This window comes from Terrapene carolina, unplaced genomic scaffold, assembly GCF_002925995.2.
Source record: "Terrapene carolina triunguis isolate 2854851 unplaced genomic scaffold, T_m_triunguis-2.0 Scaffold714, whole genome shotgun sequence".
Classification (NCBI taxonomy): Eukaryota; Metazoa; Chordata; order Testudines; family Emydidae; genus Terrapene; species Terrapene triunguis.
The window spans coordinates 6603158-6621888 of NW_020665065.1; the positions used below are offsets into that span (position 1 = coordinate 6603158).

The 18731-nt window shown below is 50.1% G+C and overlaps 1 protein-coding gene across 3 annotated transcripts in view; it reads left to right on the plus strand.

Annotated features, from left to right (window-relative positions):
* The window catches only part of LOC112107773 (Golgi integral membrane protein 4-like), a 76230-nt gene that overhangs the window by 30026 nt on the left and 27473 nt on the right, over positions 1-18731 (plus strand). For all 3 annotated transcript variants that reach the window (XM_026659954.1, XM_026659956.1, XM_026659955.1), the window contains 3 exons: positions 6562-6712; positions 11819-11901; positions 18499-18654. In XM_026659954.1, coding sequence (XP_026515739.1) covers positions 6562-6712; positions 11819-11901; positions 18499-18654 — 390 coding nt within the window. The remainder of the gene's footprint in view (positions 1-6561; positions 6713-11818; positions 11902-18498; positions 18655-18731) is intronic.

Below are 18731 nucleotides of genomic sequence, written 5' to 3' on the forward strand. Positions count from 1 at the left end.
GGTGTGTTGGACGAAGGGTGCTGTGTAACTGGTTCCGAGGCTGGCTGCTGTTCTGTATCACCTATTTTACAGGATACCAAGGAGCTGTGGTCTGGGTAAGGAGGAGGTGCCAGCACCACGGGATCTGGCAGTGAAGCCATTGGTGCAAAGATCTGCCTTTGACTGCTCTTTTGCTGTCCACTTGCCCCATTCTGAGAGCTGTTACGGGCCATTGGGAGGGAATAGGAGCTACAAGCAATTATTGTCAATGAACCTTCCATAAGGATAGCTGCCCAGGGGATGTTGATTGCGCCTGACGTGTCATGGTACCTCTAGGTGATAGCTGAATGCCACGGCGATCTTGAGTTAAAATTAGACACCCTGGGCCTGAAAGCTTGATTTGGGTGAAGGAGAGGGTGCCCTGTCTATCTGTTGAGGGCTGCTGCGTGTGCAGAGCCGGATAGGGCCGAATCAGTTAAGAAAACAGCTGTGTCAGCAGCACCTTCCCTTTCTGCAGTTTCCTTTCTGCCTACAGGCCTATCGTTCGCTTTCCGTGTTAGATCTGTATCAACCTGCGGACTGCGTTTCTCTGTTGTACTGGAGGAGGTGGGCATGGGCTGGGGGACCTGACCAGATAGAAAAAACTTCTTCCTGGGGCCCTTTCAGTGCCCAGTCAAATTCCCACTCGACTCCTTCCACTGCCTGAACTGGGCCCCTCGTACTCGGAAAGAGTTCGTACGCAGGTGTGGGGCAGGATCACCTACCTGCTGGGAAGTTCAGCCTACAGGAGCCGTGCTGAGCGAGGGCCTGAGGAGAATCGCAAAGCAGGGTTCCCTCGCTAGGGGTGTGTGTGAACTGTTCCGAGCGGAAAGCCCAGCTACCTGGGAACAGGGCTGTGCGTGTTCAGGACTCGACCGGGGGCTGCGTGCCGAGGGAGGGGCGGAGCGGAAGCTCTTTGTCAGACGAATCTGGCTTTGCAGCGTCAAAGGTGAGGGGGAAAAATACACATTTCCACAAGTTTTACACAAAAATAAAAGATGGGCTTTTTGTCAAAATTTGCCCAAAAAAACGAAATTGGAGAAGGGGGAATTGTGCACAACACCACAGCAGGGCCTCCCGTGAAAGAACTCGCGTCTTGCGCAGGCCTGTCTGGGAGCAGAACTTGCCCAGGACAAATGTCCCTTTGTCTTTTTCCACACTGGGGTTGCCCCTCTCCATCATCCCCCCCCCCCCCCATTCCACCTGGACCCTGGAACACTCTCTGCCTTCCTGTGTGAGAGGGGAGCATATCAAAATGTTCCTTAGTGCTGTTATTGCACCTCCCATCTGAAGATTTCAACCTGCTTCACAAATGGGAGGGAATTAAACCTCACAGAATCCCTGCAAAGTAGACAATATCCCCTCTTCCACCGAGGGGAAACTGAGGCCCTCTTCTGGCTTCCTAGAGGAAAGGGCGCATATATGAGAGAAGCTACCAGCTCTGTATGTGTGTGATAGACATTTGTAACAGGAAATGAGTCTCATGGTGGAAGGTGCGTGGCTTTCTCCACAAGTAGCAGAAGCTGTGACTGGATTGCTGCTGTCTCATCTGTGATGTGATTTCTCACGACTTTTTGCATCTCGAGTGGAGACTGAATTTTTTTTTTAAACGTTCATCAGAAGAATGCACCCGTCACCATTTACTGTCTGCAAAGACGAAGAGCTGGATTCGAATAAAAGAGATTTGTAGACCAGGACCTCCTAAAATTGCCATACTCTGGGAACTTGCAAAGAATGGCATTTTCCTAGCACTCGTGGAACAGGGCATGTATTATTTACTTCTTCATTTTGCTAAACTGACATTTGCAGAGCTGCTTTGTAAGCCACGAGAGAACTGTTTATTTTGTACTCCATATCTCCAGATGCTGTCCAGAATAAAAATTGCAGCTGGCAGAGAGGTCTCGGGCACTGTACACCCTCTGAGCAGGAAAGTGAATGTGGGGGTCTTATGCTGTATTCCACATGGCACAGATCAGTGATTTTCAACCTCTCCAAGACTAGATGTCTTTCTAAAAGATATACCCTTGCTCAGCTGCAAATTGAAGGGCTTGATGTAGGGAACACTGAATGAAGTTTTATGATAGATCCATAATACATCTTAAATACTTTATGGCTTCCATTACCATAATATCTGAGCACTTCACAACACCTCTCTGAAGTAGGAATAGATTAGCGTCCCCCCCCCCTTTTTTTTTACAGGCGGGAAACTGAGGCACAGAAAGATTAAGTGGCTTTCCCCAGGTCACACAGGAAGTTTGTGTCAGAGCCAGGAATTGAACCCTAGCTGCCAGCTAATGCTCTAACCATTGGACCATTCTTCCTGCAGGTCAGATCTTTAAAATCAGTCTTTGGTCAGCAACCCAAAAACTGAGCAAAAAACTTGCCCTGCAACTGACTATGTTTAAAATAAATAAATAAGAAAAATTGATCCAAGGCTAATGAAATGTCAGTGTAATTTAATCCAAGATGCATCTCTTCGTGAATTCCTTTTTAAAATAAATTTAATAAAAATTAATTGTAAAAATTTAGTTTTATATTAAGTCAATCAATTATTTTAATGTAAGAAAGTAATCTCAAACTATATTTGGCTGAAATCACATTAAAAAGGGACATATGTAAGTCCACTGTGAATGTATTAGAGAAGGATTGCAGCTAAAAGTGCTAATTAATTATCGTTAACGTGAAATGCGAGCTTGCTTGAGGAACATCATGTTCTCTGTTCTTGGTGCAATGCACTATTGAGTGTGTTCTCAACCCGACTTGTACCCATTCCACAGCAGAGAGGAGTCTGTTCTAGTTCTCAGTTACTGGACTTTGGCTCAAATTGTAGAGGGTCATGGCTCAATCCCTGCTCACAGCCAGGATGGTGGTGGTCATGCTTCTGCAACACGTGGTATTGGATCACTCTCCAGGTTTAAACTTGTTCCTGTATTTTTGTCTATAGGAATTGGGTGAACATGAAGCTGAAAGCAGCAGTCAGACCTTCTGGTTAAGACCGTCTGTCTCTGGCTCCAAACTTGCCACTGGCTTCTCTTTCTCTTGCTGAGTTTATGCTCGATGCCTTTTTCCACAGATTGGAGCATACCACACTCACTCGGGCCGTGCAGTTGCTTTTGCACGGTCCCAGAAGCTCTGGACACTGCAACCCTGTTGGAGCTGTTGAGGGACCCACTTCCAGGCTGCTCCTGGGACTTGAGAAGTCCTCCTGCGTTTATAAAATGAAGCATGTGCCGTGTATGCCAGACTTCTGGCTTGGTACACCGCAAGTTGTGAATACTCGATGTACTTGTAAAGGGTAAAATGGCAGCCAAGACTCATGGCTTCTCTCCCCAACATTGACTGAGGTCTCAAGCAAAGTTATTTAACCTTGCTGCCTCGCTTTCCCTATTTCTTGATGTTTCCCACTTTTGAGTTACAAGCATTTTTAAACCATTAAGTTTGCTCTAAGCAGAATATTTTTCCTGAGGCTGATTTGTGGCTGACCAATCCCCTGGAGCATGTAAGTTTAAATTACTTTGGACCCCTAGTAAGCCTTGCGTTCACAAACCATTACAGTTCTTTGTAGCTTATTTTAAAATGGCAGGCAGGGAAAGATGCTCTTGTGGTGAAGGAGCTGGACAATGGGTATGTCTACACGGCAGAAAAGGTGTGTTCTTCACTCAGAGTGGTTAACTCAGGTTAAAATAGCAGTGAGGACACAGCGACGCTGTTAGCAGCTCGGGTTAAAGCCCATAAAGCAGCCTGGGGCTCAACATGAGCAGCTAACCCTAGTTAAATGCCAAGTGGCCATCTCTTCACTGCTATTTTAACTCCAGTTCGCTAACCCTAGTTAAGGACACACCTCTTTTGTCGTGTAGACATACCCTGAGACTCTGGAGATCTGGGTTCAGGTCCTGAACCTGCCACAGACTCCCTGGGTGACCTGGGCAAGTCGATTAGGGAACTGAGCAAAGAGAGACTATCTCTGTAAAATGGAGATCGTAATCCTTCCTTTGTCTGTCTAGACTGTAACTGTTTGTGGCAGGAACGGTCTCTTCTCCTCTATACAGCGCTTACATAATGGGGTTCAGATCTCAACTGGTGTCTCCAGGTGCTACTGCAAATACAAATCATAAATCAGCATTGGGACAACTCTGTGGATTATGGGATACTGTTTTCATCCATACTATATGTATGTGAGGACCTCCGTGGCTTCTCTCTCTTTACCTTATTGCTCTGAGTAAGATTGTTCAGCAGGAGACGGGTTGTGCTATGGACTTCCCACAGATCTGAAGGCCCTATAAAAGTACGTCCCATTGTTCTATGAAGCCGCGAGGATGACTCCAAGCACTGATGGCATTTTAAAAAAATCATTTAAGGGAAACAAATTGGAATTACTGCTGTAGCCCTGCAGAGTTATTGTATTGAAGGGCCAGGAGTTCACCTGCGAGCCGGTCGATTTGTATATGTAATTGGTGCTGGCAAACTAAGTGTGGAAGGACTCCATGGGTTACTATGGGAAACCAAAAGGAGGTGAATTCTGGTTCACTGGGTTTGAGCAAAAGGATGTCTCAGCATGTTTTGTTCTGTAGTGTGGGGAGGGCCGGGAGACGGAGTCTGTTCTCAGATTATTTCACCCTGCATTTTTGAAACTCCACTCCCTCTGAACCCAGCCCATGAGTCTCATTAGGGCCCCCGGTCCCAATGCCCTCGCCTTTGTCTGGAGCAGAGCTGATATGTGGCCTGTTGGCCGTATGTCACCCACGGGTCATATTGAGGCAGCAGATGTGGGACTCCCTCCAGCTCCGAGCCATCTGTACTAGTGGAGAGGGGGTTCTCTAGCAGTTTGGTGCCGTGGGGGAAAGCAGCTAACAGGTTTTCAGAAGGCAAACCCAAAAGAGAACACAAGTAAATCCCCCATGCAAGAGCTCTGTGTGTGCGCTTGACAGGCAACGTCGGGATGCAAAATGGCAACAGGAAGGGGAATTTGTCCTGTTTAAAGGTGCAGGACTCAGGAAACTTGGCTTAGCAGATCAAACTACACACCCCGTGGAAACCTCTTCTGTCCTTCCGTGTAACGTCCTGCAGTGCGGCAGGAGCTCTGGAAAGGATGTCTGGGTTGGTGCAGTGTGCCACATGCATAAGGCGAGGGAAGGTCATGGTCTTTGGCTGGAACGTTGGGTGAAATCCAGAGCCATGTGCCAGACCAATGAAAACTGAACGTAACGCAGCAGGAGGCCACGTGGGATGAGGAGCGTCTCCAAGAAAACACGAGCTAAATCCATCGGCCGGTTGGAGACGTTGGGACAAGTAACGGCACTCCCTCCCGGTTAACGTGCACCATGCGCTGCGCTAAGCTGGGTGGCTTCCATGGAGAGACTCCAGTTCTTTTCCCCCACCCCATTGTTACTCAGAACAGAGACGTTTTTTCCCTCGGCTTCTTGGGCCCGTCCTCTCCCAAATCCCTCCCTCAGCGTGGGTTAGAAACTCTCTCCTTGACGTGTCTGGAATTTTTTGGCGCCTCACTTCAGGAACCAACTTCAAGAGGAATCCTCCACTCTCTACCCCGGGGGAAAAAGAGGGCAAAGAACCCCTGAAAACACACCTCCGTGTCCCGCTCCTCCCCTTTGTCAGCCTCCAGTGAGCTGACAGTGGGAAGTGCAGGAGGTGGTCTGCTTTCGTTGGCAGTAATATGAAGTTTTCTGGGCTTAAAGGGCCAGGCAATTTTGTGGCTTGCTGCCATTTTTATATGGTATGAGCCAAAAGCCTGGATCCAAATCCCCCCCCCCTCCCCCAGCTCTCAGGAATTCATAGTCCCATATGGGAACTTCACGGCCCCAAACGTCACCTGGGGCAGCGTTACTTAGTGGTTGGAACACCTCAGAGACCTGAATGAAACAAGCAGGCAGGTCACAGTCCCAGATCCTGTCGGACAAGCTTTGACAGCCCAACACCCACCGTTGTGTGTGGCTCTGACTGACTGCGGCCTTCACAGCCTCAGCCAGGAGGCCGGGATTGTGTGGTGCATGGAGCCTCAACCCTCTCGCCTGCACACGTGTCCCTCTAGCTCCAGGGCATGTGTGTAAAGTAGAGTGTGTGGGTGATGCTCGTCCGTGGACAGAACCGCTGCCTGCAGCCTCCTGGGTTGCCAGTCCAGCACCATGAGATCGCACTAAAATAATAACTGTCTGGGTGATCGGCACTGGGAATAGCCCTGCAGTCATGGAGCTGAGGGCACTTCAGCTTCCGGTGTGGCTACGGCAGAGCATGGGGTTGTTACTCTGTAAACTATTCTAGCATGTGTCTAAGTGGGGAGAGGGTCAGGAAAAGTACAAGCGTTGAATGGACTTTTGGCTTTAACTCTATTCCCGGTTACCTGGGTGCCAGGGGGACTTTGGAGATAGGCTGCAGAGAGGGCCTGTACTGGATAGCTGTGATAGAAGTGGAACTGCAAAGGCATGCGCTGCCAGTGCTTTGGAAACGTCCCAGCAGAGGGAATCAGACAGCCACGGGGTGGTGGTTTGCACCAACCCTGAGTGTTGCTTTTTTTCCCCTCCCGTTCAGAACCAGCACGAAGACGTCAAGAAACAGCTGCTCGACCTGCAGCTGCAGCACAACAGCTTGAAACTAGAGCATCGCAAGACGGTGGAGACCCACAGCCAGAAATACGCGCAGCTGCAGCGGGAGAAGGAGAGTGAAGTCACAGGCTTGCAGGGTGAGCATGGCGGGGAGCTGGGCTGGAAGGGCGCCGTGAGGAGAAGGCGCGACTGACGGCCTGGGTGTGGGAGAGGGCGCACTTCCTCCTGTGAGCTCCCTGCTAGTTCCCTTCCGCAAATGCTAGAAGGATCCTGAACAGAGTACAGGCTAGTTGGGTATCCGTGTATGAGAGAGGCAGGGGAGGCTGGGTCAGTAGAGACAGAAAGCTGTTTAATGGTCTATATTGAGGGAGTTTGTGTCAGTCTGGTTCCCAGTGTCCGTAGCACACACCATCCCCATTGGCAGTCTCTACAGAGAGGCCAAGGACTAAAGAGTTCAGGCTCCACGACTGTCTCTCGCCGCAGGAGGTTCGGGATGAATCCTGTTGGCATGGGACAGTGGGGAAGCTTGCCTTGGTGCCAGCCATGCAGAAACTGTCCTGTGGATAAACAGAAGCTGTTGGGCCTACCGTTCTCACCCGCAGAGCTGGGTGAATAACGGAGTTTTTGGCTCACTGGCAATTCCGAAAATGTGGTTTGGGTCGAACACAATGTGTCATGCGACTCGAAACAAAAGGCTCGGTCTCGATTTTTGAGTGGGTTTTACGCCTTTTTGGATTTTTAAAACTAACGAAAGTTGAAGTCTCAAACTGAAAATGAGTTTAGACTTTTTCTTAATTTGGCGTGGGTTATCTTTTTGTTTTTGTTTTACGTGAACCCTTTGGCGAAACAGACACAAAATCACAAAATGTTTTGGTGTCGCCACATCTGCATTTTTCACCGAGGGGCAGGGGAAGTTTTGGCTGAAAAATTTCACCCAGCATTAATCATGAGCACTAACTAAGTTTCAAGTGAATCGTAGGGGAGCCCAGTTAAGGGCCTTCTGAGTACTGAAATTCCACACTTCCCTCTTTGTGTCTTGGTATTGCTACCACACCCCTCACCATGGTATCTGGGCCCATGTTCTGTTAGCCAGAGTCTTCATGGTGCTGCCTGGTGAGACACTGACACAGTGGAAGGGAATGGCTTGCTCTGGAGGATCCTAAGGGTGTCTGAATCCAAAATCGGAGGCATTGAAGTGCTGTTGTGCTAGCCAGTGTGTTGCCCACGTGGCAGGAGCTTCTGCTGGAGCAGAAGGCTAGAAACACACTGGGGGAGGTCTGGCTGGGATTCTCCGTGCCTGTGTCCCATGGTACACCTGTGTCCTACTTTCTCTGAGCACCGTCTGCGTATCATCATCTGAATTCTCGCCTCACTGTTATTCTCTGAGGAGCTGAAGGCCGAGCCCCCATGTTCTTTCTCTCCTGACTCCAGTTTCCCGTCTCTTGCTTCACAATTGGCGGTTTGATCAACTATATGTGCTGAATTTGGTTCTGGGATGTTGTACACAGTATAACGCTCATGTCCTTCAGAACGGGTGCTGCTCAGCACGTGTGCAAAGAACACTTCAAAAAGCCAGCTAGATGGAGCCTTTGCCATGTGGCTTATGGCACAGGGCCAGGGGATCAGGCTATTTTAACCTTGAGCATTACCGGTGTGTGGGTGCAGTCTGGTGACAGCATCCAATGGCAGTCTGAGGTCGTGTTAATTCTTCACTGCCCCGTGTGCAGCTTTGGGTTGCTGGCATGTAACGGTAGAGAAAGGATGGCCCAGTGGTTAGGCCCTAGCATAGTGCTTGGAAGACCCAAGTTCAATTCTCTGCTCTGCCACAGACTTCCTGTTGTGTGCTTGGGCAAATTACTTAGCCTCAGCTCTCTTTCTATAAAATGGGAGTATTAGCACTGTCGTCCTGCCCAGGGGGTAAATATGGAAGGAGTGTGAGGAGCTCAGATGGTATGATGGTGGGAGGCCAGTGTAAGTCCCTTCATAGAGCAGACCATCAAGAAGTGACCCAGGCTGAATGCAGTGAGCAAAGAGACCTGGGCCTCAGGCACTGAGTAGAGTCAGGGTTTTATCCCAGTTTTAGAACATTTCTCCATTTAGCATTGGCGGGTGGTCCGGCGGGTGCCCCAAAGGCTGGATCTGGCCCGCCGGATGGTTCTGTCCGGACCCTGAATGACTTCCAGCTGTGCTGGGACATGCTCCAGTGCCAGGGCATGGCACAGCTTGGAGAGCGCAGGAGGAGCCGGTACCGTGCAGCCCTGCAGACCACTGCACCCCCGTTCCCCGTTGGATAAACCCGGGGTTTGGCTAACCAGTTGCTTCCCTCTGTGGATTTTAGATGTTCCTTGGAGCTGGAGCTCAACCAGTGGAGCTCCCTAAGCAATGCAGGGGTGGAGTCACAGGGGAACGGAGTTACTATATTTGCCACAATCACAGGGGATATCATTTCACCCCTGGTTAAACTGGAGCTCAGAAAATCCAGGTCACGCTGGTTTAATATTTTGAACATTCTTGGCCTAAATCACTGCCCAGAGGTCCCCAGTCAAGATCAGGGCCCCCTTGCACCCACTCCCTGCCCTGATAAGTTTACAATCTAAATAGACAAGGAGTGGGAGGGGAAACTAAGGCACGGAGCTTGGAAGTGACTTGCCCAAGGTTGCACAGCAGGTGGGTGACAGAGCTGGGAATAGAATTAGGGTCTCCTAAATTCCAGGCCAGTGTTCTACTCACTGGACCACACTGCCTCTCCCTTTCATTTCATTCAGCAAGGAGAGTGAAACTAGATTAGCCAGAGTCACTTCCTGCCGCACTAGTCTAGCATGGCAGGGTTTGGGTGTCCCGCATTACAGAAGGAGATTTAAATGGAATCTTCTCACTTCCCTGTAATCTACTTTTTCGTTAAACAGTTTCTGTTGCTCTGACATTAGGTCTCGTAAATTCTAGAACCTAAATTTTGGAGTAAATGTAACCCTCCCTTTTTAATTAGTGGTTCGTGTATATAAAAGTCTTCTAATGGCAAAAATTGCTGCAGGGAATGCTGATACCTCTAATTCCCGCAGAGCATGTCTATTTAGTTCAGTTTTTATTGAGGTCGTGAGATTTTTGAGGTTCACTTCTAGCCCCTGGATTGGGTCTGAGAGAGTGAAAGCTGCTGATGTGGTTTTTTTTAAAGGATCGCTGTAGCCTAATATTTGAGTAATGCTGCTAAGGTGGAAAAAGAAACCCTACATGCAGGCTAAATAGATTACCCAAATATTTGATTCCATCTCTCTCTTTGAAACACACAGCGAAAAAAATGATCTTTATCAAAGCAAAGGGGAATAACGCTCAGAAAAAACACTTAGGGGGTGGGAAAAAAAATCTACTCAAGGAGTCTGACTTCAGCCTGAGATAATTGATATTCAGTCCCCATCTTCCCGGCTGCTCGTTCACTCGGTACGATATCGTTCCTGTATTATTAACTCTAAGCTGGCTGGTAAATCTTTCCTTTGTGGGAAGGTGGTGTTTGAAACCACCATCTATGAACGAGGATAAGAGATCCCTCTGTAATTGAAAATAAAGGAGGCAGCAGAGCAGCAGGAACCTTTTGGTAACGCAGCTGGAAAGCAGGTGGTTCTTAGCAGGTGTTGTGACGAGAATTACCCACTCTTGCGCCAGGGTGGTGGTTCGAACAGGTGACTGCTGGCAAGGCAGCTGGGTTGTGTTCTCAGCTCTGTGCCTCATTTGTGTCACTGGTCACTTTACTGGTTTATGTCTCCCAGGTGGTAGCATGGAGATACTGCCCACTTTTGTAAAGCACTTTGTGATCTTTGGATCACTGCATACTGATTCTTCAAAGACCTCCGAGGGTTGCAAACACTGCTGAGCGAGCTGGGGTCTGCCTCTCCCCAGGTCCCCACGCACACCCCCACTTTATGTTCCCTGCTGTTTTTTCCACTCCCTCGTTATAGGACTTTACGTGTAGTAACACCAGGTCTCCCCCTTACAGCCCCTGGCTCTAATCTCTCCCGCCACGTGGAGCTGCCCCTCAAGCATCTGTGCTTTCTGCACATTTGACCAGGGTTGAACTTGCACTAGAGAAACCCCCTAAAGACAAGAGGTGACATCCTGGCCCCGCTGGGTATGTCCACACTGTAATAAACCACCCGTGGCTGGCCTGCATCCGTTGACTTGGGCACAGGCTGTAGGGCTAGAAAAACCGCAGTGCAGACGATCGGGCTTTAGGCTGAAGCCCGGGCTATGAGGCCCTCCCCCCTCGGGTGTGACACACACAGTGAATAGAGACACCATTGTAATTAGGAAGACCTATAATCTCAAACAGAAATCTAACCTGCCAATTCAGCCTACAGTGAAGTGGCTGTATGGTGAGTGAAAATACCATGCCCTCGCTTGGCATGAGGCCCCTCAGAGCTGTTTGCAGGCTAAAATACACACCAGGGCAGGTTTGAGGGTCTAGTGGTGGTTTAATACAGCCTCCGGCAGAGCCCAGAATAAGGCTGGCACAGTCTGTCTCTTCCCTTGGGGATATAGTCAGTTCTTGTATTCAGTGCAATGCAGTATGTTGGAATTGGTGCGTAGCCTTTCATGCATTAGTGACGGCATGAAGAGTTTGCAAGGAGTACAACCCTGATGTTTCAGGGCACAAGCCAGCCGCTGAACGGGTTAGGAAGTAACTTCCCCCATGGCCAGGTTAACCTAGAACTTCCTTCTCCAGGCTTTCTTGCACCATCCTTTGAAGCAACTGATTGTCTGAGAGATTGGAGACAGGAGGCCGTGCTGGATTGGCACCCCCGGTCTGATGCGCTCTGCAGTTGCTGTATGTGCTTGAGGGTTAACCATACTCTGTCACGGATGCCCTGCCTGAAGCGCCTTCCTTCCAGAGTAGGGGCTCTGGCGTCGCTACCTGCCTGCCAATAAACAGCAGGAGAATAGCTGGGCTGCAAGTGAAGGAAAACCTCTTATTCTGCCCTAGCAAAGGGCATAAACATGGTGACTGCCCCTGACCACCCCCTGCGGCCATCTGGTGTTTAGGTCCCTCTCTAGAGGAGGGAGTTACTTGGGTTGACAGGAGGGGCTGGTGGCTATATCTGAGAGGCTGCTCCAGTGGTGCCTGGCTAGTGCCACCTGATCTTCCTCGTGCTTGGAGAGTCCCGGCGTTTTCATCTGGGTGAACGGGATGCGAGCGAGAAGCTGCGCTTAGCCAAACCGTCGTGTTCACCTGTGTTCTCGCTCTCCTCTTGCAGATACCGTCTTCAAACTCCGAGAGGAGAGCAAGCTTCTCCGGCAGGCCCACCAGGATGTCCACTCTCAGCTCCTCGATGCTCAGGTAATAGATGCTGTGCCCTCGCCGGGCTCGTAACAAGGTAGCCTGAACGCAACGGCCTGATCCTGAACTCAGATGAATGGTGTTTATAACCGGCTTAGAGCGCAAACACCAACTGGATAAGGCTTCCCAGCTGCAGAGGGATTAATGGCAAGAGGCTTTGTGCTTGTAAAGCCGGTTTGGCCTAGTGACTCAGTGCACATAGACCTTATATCGGAGACGGTGCTTTGCTGCCGGCTGAGATGAGATGAGGGATCTCCTGACCTTAAGGTTTCCCGGGGCTTTCCGCTGTTGTTGGTTTGTGCCCTGGCCTCTTGACCAGCATTAGTGGCTTTATAAAGCGATGTGCTTGCAGAGCGCTTTGAGAAGGTGCTGGGGGGGGGGGGGGGGCGAGCAGTGGTCTCATTTGAAGTGTGTGGATACTAGGAAGGGAGGGGATTTGTTTAGGGGAGGTCACAGGAGCTGTGGATGAAGCTGAACACAGGGAAATGTGAGCAGAGCATCCCAAGAATGAAAAATGTCCCCCAGGGAATAAACTCTGAACTGAAGTGATGGGAGCATCATCCTTGGAGTGCTTTAATTAGCCAGAGCACTAGGGAACAGCTCTGCACTGGCCGGGGCAAGGACGGATCTCCCAGGTAGGACTTGTCTGCGGAGTCCGTGGCGTACGCTGAGTTGCACCGTAGAATTTCCTGACTCGGCAGCTCTCCCATCCCAGTGGGATACCTGAATGGAGAGGACCGATTGGATTTCATGCATAGACTGGGAGGTCATCTGAAAACCAGGGGTGAGGACTCCCTGGCATCTTCCAGAGGTCGTTTGTTATTAAACGGCAGAAAGAAACCCACCTTCTTTGCTCCCAGTACCAAAGAGCTGGCTGCACTTGGACGGAAATCTGCCACAGCCTGGGCACTTCTTATGGTCAGTATTCGTTGGAGCTTTGTTCAGGAGATGATCCTTGAAGCAATCTTCCATTCCATTTCCGATGCCCGACCTTTTTGGCTCTGCCTAGGAGGGCTGCAGCACATCCTCCAGCTCCGAGGCTTTTAACAAAGCCACCCTCGGCCTTTCAAAGGGAACTGCTGCTCCCTTACTACCTTGATGGATCATTCAATAGGGAAGCCTCTTGCCAGCTGAATTTTCTTTTTGCCTCCTCTTCTGAGGTGGGGAAGACGATATCCAGCCCCAGTTCCAAGATCAGCTCTGCCCTCACTCCTCCCACCCCCAGCTCGGTTCTATGGCAGTGAGATACGCAGCCTTCCAGCTGTGAGTGCAACTGGAAACTGTTCCCCTCTGATGCTCTGTGTGCAGTGACTTGATAGTCTCAGCTGAGGGGTCTGCGTTACAAGGCCCATGCTGCAACTGACTCTCCTTGGTGCCCTTCTTAGCAGTCTCAGCACAAAGATGAGGGCTGAGGCAGGTCTGGAGGGAGGTGTCGGGGAAGGTTGCTCTGATACTGTCCATGTTTTGTCCACTTTTTCGCTAAGGGAAGCTTTCAATCTCCAGGGCTGCCCCGTCAGTGCTCTTCACAAGCACTGAATTCACTTGGAACAGCTGTTTGTTTTTCCTGTCTCTGTTCTAGCACAAAAGTCTCAGGCTAGGTCTACACTACAGCGGGGTTCCGACCTAAGATACGCAACTTCAGCTACGTGAATACCGTAGCTGAAGTTGCGTATTTTAGGTCGGCTTACCTGGCGGTGAGGACGGGGGAAAGTCGACCGCTGCCGTCGACTCCGCTGCCGCCTCTTGCCGCGGTGGATTTCCGGAGTCGACGGCAGAGCGATCAGGGATCGATTTTTATCGCGTCTTCACTAGACGCGATAAGTCGATCCCAGAAAACCGATTGCCTGCCGCCGGACCCTCCGGTAAGTGTAGACAAGCCCTTAGTTACACAATTCACAGATTAGGCAAGGGAAGCAGCCGGTGTGGTTTTAATGCGAACCATCTAAAAGTATCTGGCAAGTCCCCCAAAGATCTACTTGTCTCTAGCACTCAGCTCTCTGTATTATGAAAAAAACCTGCTTTTTTTCAATCTGAATCCTTTGGAAAGAGCTTTGCAGCCTGTGTTCCTGCAGGGGCTTTGTGGGGTTTGTTGTACAGACCTTTTCCCCTGACATCTTTTAATTCTGCTTATCCCAAACTGAGCCAACACCAATATCATCCCAGAGATCAGAGGTTACACTGGTCTGGGACTTGTTCTGTTAGGCCCAGAGTGAGTCCCAAGACTATCATGCTGCTAGAACGGGAATCAAAACCGCGGAGCCAAGTGACCCTTGGCTTTGGGGGGGGAAGAGATTCAGGAACATCTGCCTGTAAGGGGATGAACCAAAACCCTGAGCTGGGGAGAAATCTGGATCTGAGCTTTGGGGCTGAGGCCCATCGCTATGCTAGACTAAGAGACCAGTACAGTCTTGGCATGGTTTTGAGTCCCCTAGTATTAGGGGCAACTGTCTTGCACTCTTAAAAGGTGCTAGCAGGGTGTGAGACCACTGCCCGTGAGATAACGCCATTCTGATTAGTAGCTTGCTTCCTCCCCAGCCACTGGAGTTCCAAGGTATCTTTGCTAAAATCCTCTGAGCCCCTGCTCTCAAATGATCTGAAGTCTCCACTGCTAATCCTAGCTCTTGATGCAAGCAGCTCTTCAGGGATTTGTGTTTTCATTAGGTATTTGCATGATGCATATCATGATGGGGAGCCCGGATCCCTAATTGAGATCCATAGACACTACCATAGTGCAAACAACAAATAATAAATACAGGTGGCTGCTGAACTTCTCTGGCTGAGATGGCTGCAAAGGTGCTTTGGTTGATGGAGCAGGACAGATGCTTTCAGGACCAGTAAAACTCTCCGAGCACTGGGCCCGGCCAGTCCTTGGAGTCACAATGATCCCTGCTGCATGGTTGAGACAGTAGTAAGCATTAACCAAGCTCTCTGTGGGTTAATTCCTCCCGCAATAACCAGCGTGTGTCATTAAACCCAGATCTCAGGAACATTTTCATCCCGAGTGGTGTTCAGTCACCTTCTGCCAACGGCTATCAAATTAATTGCAGAGAGAAATATCACAGGGCTGTCCTGCCTGGTCGAGACGGGGACTCGCTTGGGAATACAAATAGGCACTCGCAAATGGTAGAAAACGGCTCTCTTGCTGCTTCGTGTGCTGATGCTTTTGCAGAGAGGGAGGCCTTGGAAGGGCTCCTAAGAGCGACACCAACAACATGTCATTGTTCAGTGTAAAAGCTGTCGAGCGGGGGTTGAATTTTTGGGGCAGAGAGGGAAGCCTGAAGAGCAAGGAGCATGTAACGGATGCAGTTTTCCTGGAGAGGGGCTTGCGATCAACACGGCCCCTGAATCCCTGCAAGTTGCAGGAGTCCCACTGCTCCAAGATGGGGCTGAGGGCCATAGGGGCCTCATGATGGGCAGGCACTGCATTTCCAGTGAGGCACTGTGCAAATCTGGATAAAGCTGGGACTTTGCAGATTACCGAGGGAGAGGAGAGACCGAGGGGGAGATCAGTGTCTTTCTGAGGCCCTCAAAATGAGCCAGACACTCCAGCAGCTTTGTCAATATATTTTCTGAAGTCATGTCACTGGCTGGATTAACGTATTCTGTTGCTAATTAACAGCCTGCTGTCAAACACTCTCCTGGGCTGTGAGCTAAGCTCAGAAGCGGGGAGCTGGCTGTGGTTGGATGCGGCTGACAGCCGATCCTTCCCCTGAGCTAGGCATCGGGGTTGCTAAGGGCTGGAGAGGAGGGGATTTTTCTTCCTCTTATTTGCAACATTGTTCTTGTCTCCTGACCTGCTCTGCTCTGGATGGCTCCAGGGAGTGCCAACTTCACGAACAGTTCATCGCTTCAGGTTAGTTACCTGCATCCAGCGCTGGTTGTTGGCTCAAGTCCAGGTCGCTGGATCTGAACGCAGTCGCTCTGACAGCTGTTGGCTGGCCAATGTGACATTTAATTGGATGGATGAGGGGGTATCTCAGTAAGTTTCCCCCTGGGCTGGTGCCCAAACAATCACCAACGTACTCAGAGACTAGCCTGATGGTTGAACTGCCTTCCCCTCCTCCTCACGGCTGAGGCATGGTGGTGGGACGGCTCCCATGGGCCCAGTCTGTGATGTGCCCAATCTGGGAATAAATAAAGGACCTCAGTCAATCCAGCCCCCTTCACTGAGGGCCTACTTCTGTTCCTCACTGTTTCACAAATCCGTGCAGAGCTCCCCTGGGCAGCATCCGCTCATTCCTTCAGGGAGTGGTGGGTGTTGTCTGGAGTCCTCTGCTTGGTGTCTCCAGCTGGCACCCTTGTTTTGACCCTCACTCCTGTGCCAGTTGTTGTCCTGAGAAATCAGCTGGGTCCTGGTGATGGTGCCCCTCCCTCAGTTGTGTGGGCAGGGCTTTAGTTTTGGGTGGGCCTAGGCGCTCCCTCCCTCCCGGGATTCAAATAGGCCAGCACTCTTAACCAGCACCACAACCAGCAGGTGATGCAAGCTTCTCCAGACATGTGCCCTCACCCTACCCGACAGCACCCTTGCTGCGGATTGAAATGCAGCTCAGCCTTTCCACTCATTTGTCGTTTTGGCCTCTTTACCAAATCGCTCAGAAATCGCCTCAAATGTGGATTTAGTGGTGTGGGCACCTGTCCTCTATGAAGCAGATTGAGACTGAGCCAGCTCATATAGGCCATTGAACAGCTGTTGGAGGGTGACCGGTTTTCAGGAGCAGCCTGGGTCAAACCCCGAGGAGCTACCGGCTCTATGTCCATTACCAGTCACCCTTGTAGCTAAAATATTCTTGTCTGGCTCACTAAGTGCTGAGAGCATTTGCACCTTGGCAGAGAATGCAGGATCAAGGGTGAATTATTCTCTAGCCAAGCACCTCTCAAAGGCCCTTTTGTGGATTCTGTGCTGGGGATATTACAGCAAAGCACTCAGAAAATCAAGCATATTGTGTCTGTGTGTGTCTCTCACACACTCTCTCTCACACACAGACACACACACACCCCTTCTCTCTGACATTTAAAAAAATACATTAAAAGATTATTACATGTTCAAAGTCAATTACTCGGAAATTAGGAGATGCCAGAAGCAAGGCTGCCTGTGTTACCTTCTTTCACCCCCTTGTGCTGTGTCCTGTGGAAAAAAGAGTTTGTGATCACACAGTAACAGACTATCCTAATGTGTAGATGCACAAGGAGGTTGAATTTAGGTTGCCATTGACCTCACTGGGCCCAGGATTTCACTCTTGGTAGCTAAGCCAGCAGATTCCCTGCATCCGCCAGCAATTCTTTCTCTTACTGCAGTGCTGATTTGCACCAATCCTGCCTTCCTGCTGCAGACGACAGGTGGGCGTTTATGCAAAGGGAATTTATGCGGCGTGCTCGTTATCCAAGGACTGCAAAGCCCTTGGCATGCCTTAGTAAATTGACAGGAGCATTGAGTAGCTGGTGCTCTGATCGTACAGATGGGTGAAATGAGGCCCAGAGGGGCGAAATGACTCTCACTCTGCAAGACCTTGGGTGAATCAGTGGCTGAGCTGGAACAGAACCCAGGAGTTGATACATGAAATCCTTTGTGCTAGACTCCAAATAACTTCCTGTAGATCATAGTATATTTAAAACCTCCCCTCTGTGTGCTGGGTTTGCTAGAATGAAATCTCTCTGGTTTGTTCTAATTTAGCCAATCTTCTCCTACCAGCTGGGCTGATCCGGAAGCCATTCCTCACCTACTTTCCCATGCTGCCTTGTCCGTTCTTAAACCACGCACCGCCACCTCTGAGGTCAAAGCAAAATATGATCACAAAGGAGAGGCTTGAAATGAACAACCTCTGCTCAAGGAAGTTTCCTCCCAAACTTTCCTCTCTGCTTGGAAGACTTACCACCCAACCCTGGTTTGTCAACCGGATGCAAAGAATTCCCCACCCCTCCTCCCACACAGACTTCCCTATGAATAAAGGAGTGTCCAGCCCTTCCTGAAAGGCTTTTTCAAGCCCTTTCACTTTCTAGGGTGGGGAGGGAGGAAATGAGCTGATAAGCTGCAGCAAAGTGAAAAGTGTTACATTTGCCTTGGAGTCCAGGGGAATCCATTAGTAAATTGAATGGTCAAGTAGAATTAAGCCAATTATTGTGTCAACCCCTCTGAGATGAACACATCCGCTGAGAAATGGTTCCCTGGAGAAGAGCCCGTACGTACGTGTGACCCAAAATGAAAGGGACCAGAGGTGTAAGGGCAGAAGGAATCCGTTCTGCAACGTAGGCTGTAAAGTCGGTTTCATGGGTCAGCATTTCCGATGTAAAAAACGGATGGTAAAAGCTGGACGCCATCAGGGTAGGGAAAAACTGAGTCTGAAATGAGGGATATCTGTGCTGTCGGGACAGACTGGAGAATGACCGTGGCAGAGACTAGCTCTTCTTGGGGACTTGCTGCAGTCATTGATGGGGTGGTGCTGGACAATCAATGTGAATTCTCTCCAGCCCCTTCTTGCACACGAACGCCCACCCCTAGCCTAGAGGAGGGCAGGACTCTGTAGTGATGGCTTTTCCCAGCGGGGAAATATTAACCCTTTGTCACCTGAGTTTTTTTATTTGCCCTTCTCATTGCCCTAGACCCAGATGGAGGAGTTCAGGCAGCTCAAGGAAGCTCTGCAGAAGATGCCAAGTTTCAAGGAAGTGGGACCTGCGAAGGGGCAAGAGCAGCTCCAGGCACTGAAGGAACAGCCCCCGGTGCCGGGCAGCAACCATTTACAATTCTCTAGGCAGAAGGTACAGTACCCTGGCATTGGGCCTTGCTGGGTCCAAACCTGGGCATGTGAAGTCTCCTGGCGAGAGGAATGCTGCTT